The 20,568-nt window shown below is 44.9% G+C and overlaps 1 protein-coding gene across 1 annotated transcript; it reads left to right on the forward strand.

The window, feature by feature from the left end:
- Positions 1-5,260: 5,260 nt before the first annotated feature.
- Positions 5,261-18,627, forward strand: LOC123030858 (opsin-5-like). Its single transcript, XM_044445146.1, has 6 exons — positions 5,261-5,414; positions 12,115-12,234; positions 13,503-13,673; positions 15,435-15,769; positions 17,875-18,119; positions 18,561-18,627. The coding sequence occupies exons 1-6, from the start codon at positions 5,285-5,287 to the stop codon at positions 18,625-18,627; spliced, it is 1,068 nt and encodes a 355-aa protein (XP_044301081.1). The 5' UTR covers positions 5,261-5,284.
- The last annotated feature ends 1,941 nt before the right edge of the window (positions 18,628-20,568 follow it).

Raw genomic sequence — 20,568 nt, forward strand, 5'->3', positions numbered from 1 at the left:
TCCTCAACAGCCTAATATCTGGGGTGACAATTTGCCTTGAAGAATTACATCCATTCTTTAAAGAATTGTTATGCTGAAGCCTATCTCTGGACAAAAAATGCCTGTTGACTCGATCAGCTAATTATGAAACCAGAACGCATAAGTGTGGGGAGCTGTGCCACTCAGCTAATCTGCATTTGATCCATTCACAAATAATTTCCCCATCTTGGCCTTTGAATGGGATCTTAGTTTAAGACTGCATACACTCCCTGGGAGAAACATTGAACTCACAGGCATTTCATTCTGAATGGACATGTACTGGATTGCCCTGCCATGAAATTCCCAAAGTTATTCAGATACGCCCTTGTTGATCTGTATTGATCACTGGGAAAGTACCTATGCTAACACTGCATGTGCATACAGCTGCCGGTCTTCTTAACATGGAAGACTTCTAATTTGTTCATGTGCTTTGTATGAAGCCAGAGCCCCAGCACCACTCACCCTGCAATGAAATGACTCAAAAGGGAAACATGTCTCTGATCCTCGTCCAGGGGAGGGTGGTAGCCCAAGGCAGAGGGAAGGGCTGTGTGCCCACATTGCTAAAGGCACGGGCAAGTCCACAGCGCCACATGAAAGGGAGAAGAGTGCATCACTGCAAGGCAGGCAGAGGCCAAGTGCATGTGTGCCTATGTGTGCGGGGTGCTAGTGCTGTCCCTTCCATCACTCTTAGCATTGAACTCAGCACATGGAGCAAGATCTTCTGCTGAAGAGAGTCCTTGGTGGCTCTCCAGGTTGACATGGTGTGAAGAGTCTCCACGGACAGAGGTGATGTTCTCCTTCAGAAAGCTTCAGGCCAAGGTGAATGGTAATGGATGGTGGGGTAAGTCTCCTCCCTCTCACAGGTTGAACAGGGTCCACATCTCCAGCTGTTGCAAAAGCAAAAATATGCAACCATTATCCTGCCCAGTCTGTCTGTTCTGCTCAGACGGCAGCAGAAACGGTGAAAAAAGGCATGAGGAGTGAATTAACAGAACACAGACTGAGATGCCTGGCCGGGGCTTTGGCCCTCCCACTTTCCCCACCTCTTCATGGTCAAGCTCCCTGCCACTGTCTTGCTTTTCTCTCTGAAATTCCACCACTGAGTCAAGGTGGAAGCCAAAGTACTTATTTTGTCCTTGGAATGCTTTTTCTATCCAAAGTTTCTAGAAAATTAAATGAATTACCATGTATTGATAGGAGGATCACAGTTCAGAAGGGAACAAAAGGAGTTTTGGTCCCTCTCTGAGGTTTGAAGGAAACGAGTGCTGCTTCTGTGGTAGGAGAAGAGAGACAGGCAGAGTACTCCTGTTTTCCAAGATAGGTTTGACCATCCTTATTTTTCAGGAAACATTTGGACACCCACTTTTGGAAGAAGGCCACTTCAGCTGGTTGCTGCTGAACCTTCCCTTTGTCCTTAGCAGAGGAGATGTTCACCCCTCTCCTCATAAATCAACCAGAGGATCTGAGACAAAACAGAGAAGTGGAATCATATTCTTCTGGCCTCACAACCTAGCACTGTTCAGGAACCTGACCCTAATCTAGTAACATGTGGAGAAGGCAGATGGGGGGAAGAGGCTGGTGGAAGTTAATGGATTCTTTGAAACATTTACCCTTCCTCATTCTCATTGGATTTTTCTTATGGTAAAAATAAAATCGCTTTTCAGGAATAGAAGAAAGATCAACCTTTCTTCATTAAATATCTGATTGGATCAAACTGGTGAAAGGATATATTCTCCATCCTCATTTGTGATTTGACCATCAGGAAAAGAAAACTTCTGCCTTGCACAATGATGGACATTATGTCTTCTGAAGTTTGCTTTAATAAGTTCATCTGAAGTTTGCATCACTCAGGAAACTGAGGGGCAGATGATAAAAACTAAACTGCCCCTGACTCTAGAGGAGACACTAGTTCATCCTCAAGTCAAACAGGCAGAATAATGAGTAATGTCCAGCGTTGCCACCAAGTGGCTCACAAGTAGGACGTACTTCCTGAAGATGGAGCCAACTCTTTCAGGAAGGGAGGAAGGAAATTCAGTTTGGAATTAACTCCTGGTATGGGTAAGAACTGACTCTTGAATTAGAAGGATTATGAAGTTGATGGATGCTTCCTATTAAAAAGTCATCACTCCATATTCAAAGCAAAGCCCAACTAGGCAACCTAAATCGATGTAGTTCGAAGCCTCTCACCTTGATCTGCTGTGGAGCAAAAAGAGAGAATCAAGCTCTTGACATACTCAAGCAGTACATATCTACAGCAAACCAGATTTGGGCTCCTGGAAATAAAAAAGCATTATCCAGAATGGAGGATTCAGTAACACTGACTCTTGCATTTGATCAAACATACTAAATACTGTGTATTTTTTAAGCCATGTCAATTTTTGTACATGGACAGAAGCTAGCAGCGAAGGGGAATGCCCACTCTTATATCTGATTTTTCCCTCAACATATTGTTTTTAAGCTACACAGTAAATCTTTGTGAAAGCATTCATCACAAGCAAAATAGAGAGTGATGATCATTTTTCCTAAATCACATGGTCTCACTTGCCTCCCCCCCCCCCCCCCCCCCCGGGACCCTCTTGTTTCTGGAGAGGCCCCAAAGGGCTTGGGCTACTCTAGAGAGTGAAGAGCTCCACGGGTCGAATGCCAGGCTCGCTGCAGCACCACGAGAGGTGGGGGTGGGTGATGAAGCAGCATCAGGCAAATGGGAAGCAGCTCGTCATTCAGAGCGGTGAGCCTGAGGAGGCTGTAATAGCCACCATCCCTCTTCAAGGTTTAACTACCTTTGCCATATTCAGCTTTGAAGGACAGCACTCTGGATATACAGTAGCAGAAGATCTGGACAAGAGCAGAGCTCTGGAGACATGAACTGTGCCAAGCTCAAGACTTGAGGTACTTCCAGATTCTCCTATAGCTTCTGCCATTTAAGACATTTTTGTGCAAATGTAAATATACGGAGTGTATATGAGTGTATAGGTAGATAGTGACGCTTTGTGACTTGAAATCATTGCAAGACTAACTTTTGCTACATTGGGCAATGCTTTAATCCATAGGAGGGTTCTTAATTTCAGATAGCTGCTACCAGCACCATGCAGATTGCGTGCAATTCTAAACTGAAAAATGGCTGATGCTTTAGGGATCCTTGGCGATTGCTTTTAAAACTTCCCTTTTAGACTTGCTTCCTAGTGAGCTAGATGTTTTTTAACCCCCTGCCCAATGCTGAATCTTATCAAAGTATAATTTCAAAGTATGCCACAAATCTGTACCACTGATTACAGCAGCAGAAATATACAAAACTGCAGAACACCCTTCAAAGAAGGAGCTGATATTAATATTGATTACTTTATTGCAAATCATCATTACTATTAATTACATTTCTATATTGCCCGTAACATTTCTATGTGTAAAGCTCTCTAGGCAGTTCACAACATTAAGTCAACATTAAAATAAAGACAATGCATTAACAGAGTCCTCTTGCTAGCCTATTGCTATATTGATTTACAAGTCAATATGTGTTTACTCAGATGTAAGCCCATTGACTTAAATGAGATTTACTTCTAGGTGTAAGATTGCAGCATAAAAGTACAAAAAAGTTTGCATTACACCATCATTTATCTGGCCTGCTGAAGATCAATCTGACACCTTGGGTTGGTGGGAATGATGATTTTGCTTCTGCAGGTAAACATTTCCTATTTCTGAAGAGTTCTATAACTCAAAAAACTGCATACTCCAGTGCAAGCAGAAGTTGATGCAGAACAAAATAGCTCACCTATTTTATTTTGTGTATTTCTTCTATTTGCTGTCAGTACTGTAACACAGAGAAATGCCTGCTAGAGAATTGCAAGGCAGTCTGAAAGCTCATGGCAAATGTCAAGCTTACTTACTGCACTGAGGCTTACCTGCTCTTCCTTTATAGCTATCCTTTAGCTATAAGACAAACGGAATAATATGTAAAATATATAATGTGAATGGATTAGGACAGTTAATTAATCTTCGGCTGGTGGATGGGGATATGCTATTCATCTGTGTTTCAATTTAAGGTAGATCGGATTTTTTCAATTTCGAATGGAATTGAAATACTACAATTTTTCTTTTCATTTTTCGTTTCTTACATTTCCTGAGATAAGAGAATACAGAAAGATGAATGAAAGCTCACCAGAGGGAGAAGGACTGGGGAGGGAGTAGAAAGGTAGGAGTTTTGCAGTGAAAACAACGGAATAGCTCCCTTCTTTGCTGGCTGGGTCTAAAGAGTAAAAGGTGTGAAAAGACTGAAGCCTACTGAATAAATCATCAGTACTGAAACCTGTATGGATCAGGAGGGCGGGGAGCGTAAAACAGGTAAAACAGATGAGGTTAAACAGGTTTCACATGTCTTTGGCTTGAATGTTTAATTTGTTTAGATGGCGTATTTTTAAAGCATTTTATTGGCTAAATTTTCCCGATGTCAATCACTAGATCATTTTCAGTTTATATTGCTGTTTATAATATTTATATTATATTATATAGGGGCCCCAAGGAGTTCTGGGGGAATGCTTGGGTGAGGAGGTGACTTTGAATCTGATTGATCCCAAACCCCATCATTTCCCTTTGAGATCCTGAGGGTTAGACTCACCAACTACATCAACTGCCTCAAGTGGGGTTTAAAAAAACGAGAGTCACAGAATCTGTCTGCAGTAAAACTCTCCCCACGCACGTTTCCTTCCTGCCCTGGCCGACATGCGGCACATGGGCTTTGCAAGTGGAGGCTCTTCCTGTCATTTCTCTGCCGCTTAGTATGTTTCAGTCTGCCCCTTAACCTGCTATTTTGAAAGAGCGCGATTCGAATAAACAATTCCAAACTAGAATCTATGTAAACGAGTAAGGAAGATTTGGTATTTATTAGAATGTTTATGATCAGAAGTCCTAAATCAGAGGCTACTCAGCCTGCCAAGAGGGGGACAGGCTTGCCCCACCCCTACCACGTCGCATTCGTTGCCCCCTGCCACCCCAAATGCTGGAAAATCCGTGTTCCGGTTTGTGCGGAGACCCCCGTGGATAAGGGGAATCTCCTTTTCAGGCGGTGCTTTCCAGGTATAGACGGCAATGAATGTGCTGACGGAGGAGGCAGAGCAAGTGAGAACCTTCTCCTCCTCCTCCTCCTCCTCCTGCTCACAGACATACTGTCATTGTGTATAGAAAGCCTGAACAGTTTCCGGTTTTGGAGCCTTGGGCCCAGGGTGATCCACACATTTTATCTTGCTTCTCAGATACTAAGCACTGTGTGGCAGGAATGGACTCAAAGCAAAATTTTTCATCTCAAGATGACCATGAACCTCAGTACCAGCAAGATGAAGACCCTTTCACATCAAAACTCCCAAAAGAAGCTGACATAGTAGCTGGAATTTATTTATTGCTAATTGGTAAGATTCATGCAATCTTCCAGTGAGCCTATGACATTCTGCTAACTCTGAATATCTAAATAGGCTGTTTAAAATTGTGTAACACTGAAAATGAAGGTTTGATGATCGTGGTTGAAACTGAGTTGTTCATAGATTAAGGGAAAACATAGTAGAAGGGACCATGCGTATCAAAGTAGCTGCACTTTCTGTGCTAGGTAGCCCCAGTCATTTCAAAATGTATTCTGAATGGAGTCATAACCCATCTTGTGGCCCTCCAGCTGGGAAACACCCTCTTGTCTGGATCAGGGCATCTTCCCTATGTGTGTCCCATTAGCAGACCAGGTAGTCATAGCCTGGACTGTCCTTGCATGTTAATTCTGCATATGCCACAACCGATGGCCCACTTTAAATGTCATACTGGCTGTGTGGAGGTATTGCACAGGTATTGCCTTACATGCCTGGCAGAGATGTGTGAGGATCTGTTCAAGGGCGGAAAGCTGACAGAGTCCCTGGGTTCTGCCCCCTGGACTCTGGTCGACTCGAGGCAGCTGCTGGGTCCAGGTTCGTGGTGCCTGTGCCCAGCCTTCACGTGGTGCTCACCAGGAATCAGCGTTGCACAGGCAGCGTCCCTCTTCTGTGCCTCATGCAGCAGCCTTTGCTTGGGACCGTTGTGCCATCAGCTGTGCTACCTCCCGAGATGTATGTATGTTCCCCACTTTTCTCAAAAAGTGATTTCCATTGAAAATTCTTGCAACAAGTGCACCGGCCATCTGAGCTAATCACACATCCACAAAGTTAAGCCTGCAATCCATAGAAGATCGATCATGATTAAATATATAATCCTCAGGTTCAGTCAGACCTTAATGCTGAGATAAGAACAAAATATTGTCGCTTGGCCCAGTTTGTGCATTCAGTTCCCCCGGCATAAGCTGAGGAGAACTGCGACTCTCTGGGAAGTTATGAAATGAAAAAATAAATAAAAAAGTCTACTATGCAATTTTCTAATTTCCCCCGTTCTTGCTTAGATTGATTGATGGTAGGATTAGGAGAAACAATGAGTCGGAGACTTAACAGTCCAACTTGGTTAAGCAAGTTTTGTGATATGACCATGGTGTGGGAGATACCTGACACAGCTTAAAGGGAAGTAGAGATCAGATTGGTTAAGCTTACCCATGGTCTTCTTCCTCTAATGGAGGCAACAGCTATAGTTCATTAATGTAGAAAATCAGTTAAGATCTAATTTTACACTACACTATGTCTCTTGAAGGAGAATAGCATCAAATGTCCTTAAAGGCCAATCACATTAGCATCCCTGGATTCTGAGTTCCAGCGAGTGATGTTCCATGACAGAATTACCAATCGGAGCCAAATCAGTGGCGGCACCTCCAAGTAATCAGGGGCCGGGGAGCAGAGTAGGGCTTCCAAATCACTTGGACCCTCCAAAAATAGCCAAGGGCCAGGGATCACTGATGTTATATCTAGATAGGCTTAGGTATTCTCTATTAAAGGGCTCACTTTTACCTGGTAGGCTAACATTCTTGCAGGACTCTAGGGAGTCTCCTGACAGACAGCAGGGATGTGGCATGAAGAAAAGCCACAACAGAAATCGTCAGGTGTAGCCAGCTCCAACACAGAAAAAGACCAGCCTCAAGATGCCAGGATGCTTCACAGGCAGCTCCCTCATCAGCCTTCTGGAGGCTAGCTGGGAATCTACCCACTTCTTACGACTCCCACTGCTGCAGGCAAAATTCAGGAAGCCTGAAGTAAGTGATGCCTTTAGATAGCACTACTTGGAGCGAATGACTTAGCAGAAGGGCAGCAAACACAGTTTGCCTAAATCAGAGTAAATGTTCTGCCAAAATAAGGGTGGCAGTGGCAGAGTAAGCTCTAAAAACTCCCCTGCTCTTCTGTTCCTTCCTCCTCCTCCAGTTACCTGGCCAATTTCAGCAGACACCATCCCCACTCCCCTCTGTGCCCCTGGGCAGCATCCCCTGGAAAGACAGCTAGAGCGCTGGTGGGGAGGTGGTGGAGGCGGTGCCTGATCCTTAGTCAGGCACTGCTGGGCCCCCAGGCACCTCCATAAAATAGGCGCTGAGGTGAATTTGGAAGGAGGAGGTTAAAAGAGCTGCAGAAATTAGTAAGTGAGCGTGTTGTGCGGACTGACTGAAGCTCAGCTGGGTGAAACAAACTGAGAGATCTAAGATTAAACAGCAGTCTGTAAATCCGGGATGTGCTTCATGTGCATCAGTGGGCCCGTAGCATCCAACTGCTTGGGTTTGTGTTGACTCCTGACAGGCTTTTGTACTGCATCTCTCCTATCCGATTATGCTCTTTTGTGCTTTAATCTCATCTGTAAAACAAACCCCCTGGATTTGCCCCCTGGGCCATTCTTATTTCCACCCCTGAAAAGCAGAGAGATAGATAATAATAATGAAGTCTATACTGTATGTCTATACACTTGAACTACCATCATCCACCTTATTTAAGGCATTCATTTTCTGCCCTACAAAATATTTATCATTCATTGACAGCTGTAACTGTCGAGTTGGATGTAGTATTGCTTTCCTTATACTGTTGCATTTCCTTTCATTCCTTTGGTGTTTGTTTTTATGTTGGGCCTAACTATGATTGGAAAGCATCTTCATGAAAAACAGAAAAAGAAAACGATTGGTATGTACACAGTGAAACTGTACAAAATTGCACAAATTGCTGAGTTTACAATTGGCATGTGCATACTCAAAGGCTGGGTCATACAGAGATGGAGATAGAAGCATAGAGAGTCAGAAGGGGCCTCCCGGAGCATCTAGTCTGTCCCCTGGCACGACCTTGCTCCACTTATGTAATACCCAACATGTGGTTGTCCGATCTTTCCTTGAACGCCCTGACTGATGTGGCCTGCCACCTCCCATGGAAGCCCATTCTATATCCATGGAGATGCCATGAAGATGTCCCTGGTGGCTCTGGGCCCTCTCCCTCAGGCTTGAAACATCCACTTCCTTGTGTTATACAGAAGTGGGAGCAAAGGAAGCCATTTGAGCAATGGCAGGAGCTTGGGACTTAAAGATGAACCCATCTTTTCCAGAGATTAGTGCCGAAGCTGTGAGGCTGGTGCCCAACTATACTTTTCAAGTGATGTTGTGGAAGAGCTGACCTGGAACCAATAATGAACCCAAACAGAAGCTTAATCCAGACAAGATGGAAGGACTCTTGGTGGATGATTTGGGAGACCCAGTATTTTCTGGGTACATTTGTGTTTCCTTTGAATACCAGATTCACAGCCTGAAGATGCTGTTATATCTGGACTTACTCTTGGAAGTCCAGGTGGTTTCCATGGCAATAAGTGCCAACCAAGTTTGGTGCACAACCCATTGCTTAAACAGAGATACTTTGGCTGTGGCTATACATAATCTCTTTACACCTCATGCAACTTCTGTAATGCCTTTGATGATGACTTAAAATTAAATTCAACATGCTACTTCTAGTAGTATGGAATCAACTGAATGGTGCACATCTTACCAATCGTGAAACAACTGCTGCTGCTGTTTATCTTTCTCTGACCCTATTTTTTTAAGCTTTAGGACCCTAAACCACTTTAACCTGGGTACCCAAAGAACTACGCCAGCATTTTTTCTTTTTTCCCCTTCATTTATTTTTATTGTGCACACAGTGTACTCTGATTGATCCTTTCCTGTGTTGGCCATCTGGTTCTGGAAAGTTCATCACCAGGAGGTTTGCCTGGCACTCTGCCTTTTCGACTGAGAGGCTTCTCAGACCCTCTTGCACTTTACAGGCTGCTCCGCTGTTGTTTTTCCTTCATTTTAACCATGGCTTAGGTTTCATAAGCAAGTCTAGCTGCAGCACACTGCCATCTGACTGGGGTCTGGTGGCACCAGCAGGCCCTCAGCCCCAAGGTGCCCTCAGAGCACCAAGCCATGAAATCACAAGCCGCAGCAAACCCACAGCCAGCCCCTGCAAGCAAAGCGACGTCTACCACGCAAGTCATATCGCCAACCACAGTAGATATAGCAGTCACCTGAACCGTCCTCCTGATGATGGAGCAGCCCTTCCTTAGTTGCCCCTCCTGTCCCCTGCAGTCCCTTTCCAAGCCCTTTGCCCAGGCTGCCCTGATCACGGGAAGAGCCAGTCTGGGCAGTGTGGAACCTCTTGGAATAGCATTGCCTGCTCCCCATGGATCATTTCAGAGCCTGTCCAGGGAGAGCTACTAGTTTGTGCACGAAGGAAGCAGTGCTTGATGACTTCCCTTTCTTTCCACAGGGCAGGACACAAAGCTACACTGAATCACATTTACTTGCTGGGGGATTCCTCACATCATTGCTGTGTACATGCAAAGATACAATTTCAGCTCCTCTCTCTTTCCCTCTGCACAATAGTGCATGCTTAGCAAATGAAACATAGAAATATAGAAACAGAGCGAGTCAGAAGGGGTCTCCCGGGCCATCTAGTCTGACCCCTGGCTCCAGCCAGCTCCACTCACGACATGCCCACCATGAGCAAGATGCAGGAGGCACAACCAAACGGCAGGTAATGTTTCAGTCTGCACAACATGGCAGCCCATCGTACGTTAACTCAACCCTTGTAGAACCCTAAAACAGACCATGTGAGCGTTGTTAAACCCTCAGATAGCCATGCCTGGGTTTAGATGACTCAAGAAGGCATAGCGAACTCCAGCTGGGGCGTAGCTGTTCATAGAACCATAGAATAGCATAGCTGTAAGTGGCCAGAGGGCCACTGGGTCCAACCCCTGCTCAATGCAGGATACTGAGTTAAACTGTCCCTCTCAGATGGCTGGCCAGTTGTATCTTGAATGCCTCTAGTGTGGGAGAGCTCACAACCTCCCTAAGCCATTTGTTTCACTGTTGTACTACTCTCACCGTCAGGAAGTTCTTCCTCATATTGAGCCAGAATCTGGCTTCCTCTAACGTGAGCCTATTAATTCTGTGATCTGAACTCTGGAATGATCAAGAAGAACCCCCTCCATCTTGCCCATATCGTTCTTCAACTAGGCTGCCCAGAATGGGAAACGGTACTTGAGCAACAGCATTCAGCACCCCAAGCGTTTATGAGCTCATGGAGGGCTGTCAGATTGTCTGAACCAGCTCACTCTATCTTCTACTGCTTTTTGAAAAGTAGAAACAGGAAAGACAGAAGCAGCAGTGGAAAAACACAGGAGGATCAGAAGTGGGAGGCAACAATGCCTGGACCGCCCCCCCCCCCCACACACACACACACAAATCCTGTGCATGAGGCAGTGCAATTTCACAATAAAAGCCTCAACTGGAAATACCCTAAGATAACTTTGGTGAGCAGCTCTCCCCAACCCTTTAAACTTTCACAAACTGCCTGCTGCCTCTCTGTTGTGCCCAGACTCAGGGCAGAGCTAGGGAATGGAGGGGGTATTCAGTAAGGGTCACACTCTATTAGCCCACAGGAAGCCAAGCCATGCAGCAACAGGCAACTTCCCGGCAAGGGTCAGGCTTTGTCCTGGACTGAGGGGTGTCATCCAGCTGCCTGCTGTGGGCCCGGTGCTGAGAAGCTCCCACGGGCTCAGTGCCTGTGACCGCCCTGGCCTCTCCCAGCCGCACTACCCGTTACGCCCTGCCTGCTCTTACGCCGTCCGGCCTGGCGCTCTGCATACGAGTAGAGTTGTGCCAAGCTGTTTATTTAATCGGTACATCACACCATTCATCCGCCAGGCAAATGTGCGATAAAAAGATAATCCAAAGGTCTTACAAAACCGGGAAAACTAGGCAGTGGCCTTCATAGACTGCAGACACCGACACCTCTTCTGCTCTTCTGGTGCTTCCTCCAACCAGATGAGTCCTGCCTGCCTTATTAGTTTGTCCTCAGGTCCGGTGGCCCGGCTGCTGAGGGCCACGTCCGTCCAAACCAATGTCTCCCTCAGCCACGACTGAACTGTGGATAAAAGGGCTGACCCCACCTGTCAAGTGGTCTTGAAGGCACTCTTGTTGGTTCCTGTCCCTCTGGCATTCTCAGACTTCCTCTCTCCTCAGCCTGGTCTTGTAAAGTTTCCTGAGCTGAGAGGATATCTGCAAACACTTGTGGAACAAAGGCTGGCTGCAGGGGGTGTGGAAGGAGGATGTGGCTTGCTCCGCATTCATGTGGGGCTCCATTCCTGGTGAGCCCTGCCTGAACAACCCCCTTCCACATGTGGTGCAGCAACGCAATGCAACGCAACAACGCAACGCAACGGGATATAGCACAAAAGGGAGGGACAGCTTGGGGCTCCCTTCACGAGTGCTGCTCTCTTCTGCATCACAAGGCATGGAAGAGAGACACGGCATGAGCATCATTTGGGGTCTAATCCTGGCAAGTTCCCCATGAATGCTGGGCACAGGTCACCAGGAACTCAGAATCCAGCTTTGACAAGCAGGATGAGACTGGGGAGCAGCGCCAGGAAAACCATTATATTCCTAGCTGCAGTGCAGATTCCTCCACATACCTAATTTGAGGTAGCTGCACCGGTGGCTGACAGGCAGCCCCTCCTTACCCCTATTAAGATTAACTCTCAGGCAGGGAAAAGTTCCCTACACTTTCTCTTTGTGTTTATTCTCCAGTTTTTAAAATCCTGGTCATCTCTCTTGAGACCATTGAACAGAGGTAGAAATTATTTCAATCCCAGGGGAACATCTTTTTCCCGGTACACATGACCTCTTTGTTGTTTACTATTATTTTATTGCAGGGGTCATGTCCACTTTAGGCAATGGATATGTTATTTATATGTCTACACAACGGAAGAAGAAGCTGAGGCCTGCTGAGATCATGACTGTCAATTTAGCAGTGTGTGACCTAGGGATTTCAGGTAATTTAACCTCAAGTGGACTGAGAATGTAAACATTGGCCAAGTCTGCATGTGCAGAGTGGTAGGTTGGCTGCCATGCTGGGTGCCCTCCGCCTCCTTCCTCTAAGTGCTCTTGCTGGGTGTTGCTGAGAGATTATTTTAACCACCCAGCCACCCCCCACCCTCGCCAGGTCCAGACATTATGGCACGTGGGCGCATGCAGGGGGGCTAGCAAGCCACCGTGGCCTGTTAGCCCCCCAGCAATGGCTCCTTCATCAACAACAGGCCAGTGAATGGGCACTGTATAAAGTGACACCTGAATACTTTCCTCAGCCATATTTCAGTTTGATTAGCTTCTGTCTTAAGTTATTATTAATGCCACTTAGTGGTGAAAATACTTAGCAGCACAAGGAAACCTGGGCATCGGAGCTTTACCCTGGCATTGATTAACCTGGTAGTGCTGCTCCTGATTGCATGAAATGCAATATGATCAGTTAAATCAAACACAAGGACCTTAAAACAAAGTGAGAAGAAAACAACTATTAAAGCAACATAACCAAATGCCCAAAATAGAAAGGAATTTATCTGGGGAAAGGCATGAATGTGTGTGGGGGAGCAAAAGGAAGGCATCCATCACACACGTACACAGAATGATGAAGCCTGCCTGGGAGCACAGGTTTTCTTCATCACAGAGACAACGGTCTGGGAGAACAGCATTGTAGCTTTCAGTTATATGGCATACAAAAAATTCCTTAGAAGGTGAGAGTTAATCCTTTGTTTATGGGGATCTCAGTTCAGCAAACCCAACCCCGAATCAAAAAACAAGAGTAGTTTTTTTCCCCAGTGAAGTGATTGCCCCCATCTTGGGTGTCATTAGTCTAGTCAGCAAATCAGAAAATTGCTTAGTGGTGGGACCCACTTTTTCAACAACAGTAAATTTACAACCCAAGTAACTCCTTATACCCCAAATCCTATCTGTGTCTGATCAGTTCTAGGAATTAAAGCTTCTTATGTTAAATGTGATCTTTATGTTTCATTGACCTAAATGTGGATAATGGTCTGTGTTTTATGGATTAGGAAGTAAATCTTAAGTTTTGTCATATAACTGAATTTTCCTTTGTTCTTTATGTAATGTATTTATATGAAAAATGGAGACTCATTTACATTCTGGGAGTCCTTCCATATTACTGCTTGAAGGATCACCTTTATATCTTGTTTTATATATGTGTGTGCGTGTGCGCGTATGCTAATCTGCTTAAGAAAACTTACTTTGATGTTTTCCTGTAAAGTGGTAGGAAAACCCTTCAGCATAATTGCCTTCTTTTCTCACCGCTGGATTTTTGGTTGGAGCGGCTGCCGTTGGTATGGATGGGCTGGGTTTTTCTTTGGCATTGGGAGCCTCATTACCATGACAGCAGTCAGCCTGGACAGATATTTCAAAATCTGCTATTTATCTTATGGTAAGTTATAAAGTGGAATAATGTCTATTCCTTCCTTTCTTGGAAATGACCACATCAGTTTCTGCATCTTTGAGATTTCCAGAGAAATGTCAACCAAGAATTCACCACAGGACGCATCTATGTGCATTCGGCTGATCTAGAAAAGGTCTTGCAACCAAAAACCGTTCAAAACAGCTAGATATTTAGATAAACAAACCTGCAGTATCACAATTAATTCAGCACACAAACATTTTGGATTAGCATGCTTTGGGTAAGGTGGGGTAGGTAATATCTGGCCAGGGCGACTTATTTTATATTGTTATTTTTTGCATTTTAACTTAATGTTTGTACTTTACAAACATTTTAATGTAATGTTATAATTTAATGTTGTATTTTTTAACTTAATGTTGTAAGCCGCCCCGAGGCTTTGGCGACTGGGGCGGCATAAAAATGTTTTAATAAATAAATAAATAAATAAATAAATAAATAAATAAATAAATAAATAAAATGCTGGCCCACCACCTCAGCTCCTGCTGCTCCCTATTTTTTTTTTTTTTAATTTAAACTTGAAAAAAGTCTCCATCGTGGCTATGGAGTGCCAAAGGGTTCAAAATTAACCTGCAAACTAACTAATTCGAACTGTTCATGCTCTGTAGCCACAAAGAATGCATTTTTACAAAGTTTCAAATTGTTTTTGGAACTCAAGTGGATTACAGTTGATGGTAGACAAAAGTGGACCCCAAAGCTTCCAAAGCCGTTCACCCTGGAATAAAGAAATACTGCTACACATATAAAGGAGATGAAAAGGGATTAAAGGAAGATGATCCCAGTTGATATTGTTCAGAAAAGAATGACACAACATAAATCCAAAAATACACACCCATGTTTAATAGATTAGACCAGGGTAGATAATCTTCCATAATTGCGGACTATTGGCTAGGGATGATGGCAGTTGTAGTCCAAAATATCTAGAGGGTACCAGGTGACCTACTCCTGAATTTGCAGTATTTGCAAATACTTTTCTTTTTAGGAAAAGAATGTAAGACTTACCAAGAGAATTAGAGATATAGGAAGAACACCTGCAGACCAAATCTCTCTCTCTGGCACAGAGAAGCTGCCACAGGTGGCTTTTTGAGCCAGAGACCGGAAGTGCGTGTGATCCCAGCCTTTCTGTGGGCCCCTCCCATGCCATCAGCCCCATGCGCCTGCAGCTGAGCCCCACCACTGCGACAACTGTGATGCACAACCATTCTCTGGGCTGCACAGGAGCTGTCAGAGAATGGGTCCCCTGTGGCTTTGAAAATACCTGCAGGGGGAGGGCAAAGCAGATGTGACATCCATGAGGGTGGTGGTGAAACGACGGTCATGACCTGAGGGCTCCCCACAGGAGATGCTGCTTCAGTCAGCTGATCCGTTCCCGCGAAGGAGCTGGACTTTCCCGCTCAGTGCTTGCGCCTTCCTCTCTGGGCCAGCACCGGGATTCTGATGGCGCTGAAGGGCCTGTTCTGCAGGAGGCAGCCGGGGTGACAGCACCACAGAGGCTCACAGGGAGGCCCTGCCAAGGTCTCCCTGCAAGTCCCATTCTGCCTGGCAACTGGCTCCCAAGGGAACACACCAGAGAATCAGCAAAGCATTTGGGTGAAGCAAAAGGGGGTGGGCACAGCACAAAACTGTTTCCCTGGAATTACAGAGTCGGTTTCAGCCTTTTCTATATCAGAGCACTGCTGCGCCGTCCGTGCATGACTTTACCAGCACTCACAACAGATGCTTGTTCTTTTTTAGGTACCTGGCTGAAGAGGCACCATGCTTTCATCTGCTTAGGAATAATCTGGTCCTATGCAACATTCTGGGCAACGATCCCCTTTGCTGGCCTGGGGAACTATTCTCCTGAGCCATTCGGGACCTCGTGCACGCTGGACTGGTGGCTGGCTCAGGGTTCAGTGGCTGGGCAGGCCTTTATCCTGAGTATCCTTTTCTTCTGTCTCTTACTCCCAACTGCTGTGATCATGTTTTCGTATGTTAAAATAATAGCAAAAGTCAAGTCATCTGCCAAAGAAGTAGCTCATTATGACACGAGGATTCAAAACAGCCATGTACTGGAAATGAAGTTAACTAAGGTAGGTGGAGGATGCCCAGTGGGGTTTGGAAGGGATTGGCTGAACCTATAGCAGGGCTCAAGTCAGGCAACGTGCAGGAAGAGCATCTGTGCACTGTGGGAGGAAGGCAAGCAGGACCTGGGCCACAGTCAGGGCAAACCAAGTTTGCAGCCGGGAAAGGTTTTGCCCAGAACTGCTAGTAGCAGCAAGCATGTTTGGGTTTTGCTGTGAGTTTGTTCACTAAATTCTGTACTCCCCAGTGGACGAGTTCTCAGAATTATTCATAAAATTAAAATCAGAAGTAACAATGCCATGAAACGTAATATAAATCCATTGCACATTTAATGCAGAATAAAACCAAAGTAAAAATTGGAAGAAAAGCTGAATGACTGCATAAAGATCTAAAAACACAATCACATATTTAAAGAATAAACCTGAAAAATGGAAAACTCTAGGAAAACCAAAACATCACATGGTACAGAAAAGAACACAATGCAGGGGCCAGATGAGCTGGGAGGCTGCCCCTGGAAAGGCCTTCCCCTTAGGAGCCCCCCTGCCTCTTTGGTGAAGGGGGGGCCACTGGAGATGACCAGACAGGCATTGTGGGAGGAGGAGGAGGTCCCTCAAGGGCTTGAGCCCAGCCCAGGCAGGGCTTTCGGTTTTAATGTCAGCACCTTGCCTTGGGCCCAGACAGCTACTGCAGTCCACAAAGCATCATTGTAATGTCAATACACTGCAATGTCAACGATTTCCCAGTTCTCTTCTGGACCAGCTGAAATGTCCAGCCTTGTTCCAAAGGCAGCTCCACAGATAAGGCACTGCAGCAACCCACTTGTTTTGTACTAGAAATTGCCTTTAAAAGTAGTGATTCTGGAAGGGTTTGCCAGTAATAGGCTTAGCCACGCCCCCAAACCTCCCTCCTCTTACCTGAGAGCTCTAAATTAACTTATAATGTTGGCTGCACTGTATTTGATTAGCTCTAAAAGTAGGTGTTTTTAATTCTAAGTCCTGGACACACATGTGTGCTCACAAAGAGTGCAGCAACTGCCCGGAGAAGGATTTGTAAGGGTGTGGGGATACTCAGTGACACTCCCGGCCCCATGAGAAGGAGACCTTTCAGCCCCAGAAGGTGCTGAAGCAAGTTCTGAGGAGACGTCCTGGCTCAAGTGGAGGCTCCTGCTAACTCTCGGCCTGGCTTTTGCTTCCTTGCCCTTTTGCTTCTAGTGTGAATTTAAGAGAGGGAGGGGAGAATTCTTCCCAGATGCTATGGGTATCCAGCGTAAATTCTAGGGAACATTTGCCTATTATAAAAGCCTTTGCTTCTGTCTTAGATATTTATTATTTAATCATTTAAACAATTAAACAACTGCATGTGTGTGATGGGGCCAGTCGAAGTGGCTGGGAGAGAAAAAAGCTACATGTAAAAATGCTAACAAAACTTTTGACTACCTGGCTACAGAATATGAAATAAAAAAAACCAGGAAACATTTTTTCTTCTGAATATCCACAACTAGGTATGAAAAAGACTCCCCAAAGGTACACAGGGCCAATGCCACTGCTACATGTGGAATAGTGGTAGATTTGCAGCTGTGCTGGGCAAGACACTGAAGTGGGGGTGAACCCTCCTTCATGATCTGCCTGATTTGCAGGGACCTCTTGCTTCTCCCGGATGCCAATAGGTAAGATAAGAGGGCAAGGCTTGGGTGGGAAGGAATCTTGTGATCTGTTCCATCTGTTTGGCTCCTCCATTGTTGCTTGGAACGGTGTGAAGAGAAGCCAGAGCAGTGGTTCTCATACTTCTGCAGAAAAACGCACACCGACAGGGCTGACAGTGCACAAGTCATGCACTGATTTGCACTGCTATTTTCTTGCAATTAAGGAGAAATGCCTTCTCACAAAATAGAATTATATCGCATGGAAATGGTTCTAAATATAAATGCCTACAAGTTAAATAAGTACTGGTTTTCACTCAGTTTATACATTGGGTCTATGGATTATTCGCCATTCTACTTTATATTTCAGAAGAACTGCTCTGGCAATGCAGCACATACTGTGTGAATACTTTGAAATAGTATATTACGTTAAGCAAGAATTTTGACCCTTGATCAACTGTCTCTTCACACCAGGTGGCGATGTTGATCTGCACAGGATTTTTATTCGCTTGGATCCCATACGCAGTCGTCTCGGTGTGGTCCGCGTTTGGGAGACCTGGTTCCGTTCCCATCAAAGTATCAGTGATACCAACCTTGCTTGCAAAATCTGCAGCCATGTACAATCCCGTGATTTATCAGGTCATTGACTGCAAATCTGCCTGTTGCCGGCCAGGTGATCTTAAGCCGCTGCAGAAGAAAGACAGCCTGAAGAAACCCAGGCATGTTTTAAGGGAGCGGGCAATTTCTGCATATTTTTGAAAGAGCCATGAATTCTCTTGTGACTGACGTCCATCTCTGAAAAGATATGGGAGAGATGGTGGCAGCCCCAGTCATTCATGGTTCTGATGTTAAGTGCAAAAGAGGTGCATGTATAACAAATGGAAATTCCTTCCCTTCCACCCACACATTCACCACAAAAATGCATGTCTCTTGCACGTATAATTTGCTTATTTATCTTTTATTGATTGTGCTCAGATCTTGATGCAAAACCAGTGGAGGCGGACAAGGGAGTGCCTGTCCTTCCATCTGCTTCCAGAACTGTATATGTTTTATGTATATGTTAAAAATTAAACAAATATCAGAAATAACCTGGCATGAAACAAGCTTTCAATAGTTTCCAAGAATGATGCCATATGATACGACTTGATTTCTTCCCACAGGCTATATACAGTATCTACAGATAACAAGTCAGAAGTGATTGATGAAACTCAAGTGGACAGTGCATGAAATCCTGTAAACGATCCGTTACCCAAGCAGCCAACAGTTTTGGCCCTTCTTCTCAATACTTCATTTACATATAAGTTTAAGATTATGGAAACTTCATTCTACTGTTTTTGTTTTTCCTTCTGATGTCACTTATAGCATGCATTTCCCCTATGCTAACTGGAAGAACACTTCCAAATGTAACCATTTTGTTTACCTCTTTGAATGTGTAAATCCACACTCTGTTCATCATTCTTTCAAAAACAAATCTCACGGAGATTGTCACCCAGCCAGCCCTCCTTTTGTTCATGGCAGTATCATCAGTCCGTTCCCCAAAGCAGCACTCGCCTTGGACGAACAAGAGGGGGCAGCACCAAATCCACCAGCAGGACTGTTCGTGGCTCATGTTCATAATCCGGTTGCAATTTGTTCAGTAGAATAGTGAATACTGTGCACGTGGAACTTCTTACAGATTGTATAAATACAGCATTTGCAGAGCGGTAGCAAGGTTACATGCTGTGACATGATGTTTCTCCACACCCATCTTTAAGTGATCTGTCCTTCGTCAGTCCTATTGAATCTGATGGATGTGCATCATGCAAGTGGATGTAGGCAACCCCCTGGTGGAGCAGTACCCACATACAAGAAAGAACGTTGCATCGGGACCCATCTGTCTTGTATCCTTCTTTTGAGCTCACTGAGCTCACAGTTATGACAGTGCCCCATTTAGAATCTGGAGCCAAATATAGGTGGCCTGCAGTCTTAGTCTACGCAATTCTAATTTTACCATGCTTTAGTTACAAATACCTGCTCTAAAATCTACTCTTTCTATAATCTGGATTTCTAATGGAGATGCAGATATTGCTAAAAGTATTTCTGTTAAATGGTAACTGTGTGTTCCAGTAATTCTCAGACTTAATAGACATGGAAAGATGATGGTTATAGGACCAAATCCATCAAATAAGATATTGTAAAACTTTCATGTTGTTCTACATACCAAAAGAAAAGCAATGCTGACATTTTAATATGTGAATGCCAATGCTTTTGCTGTGAGTAGCTTGGCCTCCACTGTTAGGACCTTACTTAGAACTGCCTGCAACGCCTAATGACTGAATGGGGGCCTGACATTCAGGGGTCCTGACCCGGCCCCTGCAACATCACTTAGGAAAACTCACTCAAGACTGATAACTTTTTCAGAGGCTGTAAAATGTAGAAAGCGTGATGGGTCATGAACATTATGTACCAGATGACAGAGTGCCACTGACATGAACTTGCATTTACCCAAGAGAAACATGGGTGCTTTCAGCTTTGGCTTATTATTTCTTGCATAAAATTGTCTGCCTTCTTGCCCTGTGTTATATTTTGCCCAGTCAAAGTGACAAAAGTCATTGATTCCAATGGGCTTAAGCACAGCTGAACTGTGACCATTTTTTTGGTTTTGCTTGGGCAGAAAAGAAGGAAGAAATTACATGATTGGAACTTGTTGCCTAATAAAATTTTGACGCCTTCTCTTCAGCTGTTTGAGAGGTTCCTGGGTGAATGGAACACTGGGATGTTTCAGATTGACAAATCATCAATCACTGTATTTACATGTAACTTGAAGTAACCTCGTGAAATCCTAGGTATGGCTTGGCTGGGGCTCTGCCAGGATTCAAACTGCTGCTGGAGGCCACTCCTTCTTGGGGAGCTTCCAACCCAACAGCTGGCTCCTGCTTCACAGATGCCCACCGTGGCTCCCCAGCTGACAATGTGAAAGCATGCGCATGGCCTTGCTGGGAGGACGGGGAGGAGGAAGCCGCCTTCACATCCTTTGGTAGATCTGGAATTTACCTGGGCACAGGTCAGGATAAGAAATTTTGCAGGCCATGAGCACATTTTGCAACTTGAGAAACTCCCTGCCAGCACAATTTTCAGCACCACCACAAAATAATAAATAAGCAAGTAAATGTAGCTGCTGGCAAAAAA

This window comes from Varanus komodoensis, unplaced genomic scaffold (genome assembly GCF_004798865.1).
Source record: "Varanus komodoensis strain SLA01 unplaced genomic scaffold, ASM479886v1 scaffold47, whole genome shotgun sequence".
Taxonomy (NCBI): domain Eukaryota; kingdom Metazoa; phylum Chordata; class Lepidosauria; order Squamata; family Varanidae; genus Varanus; species Varanus komodoensis.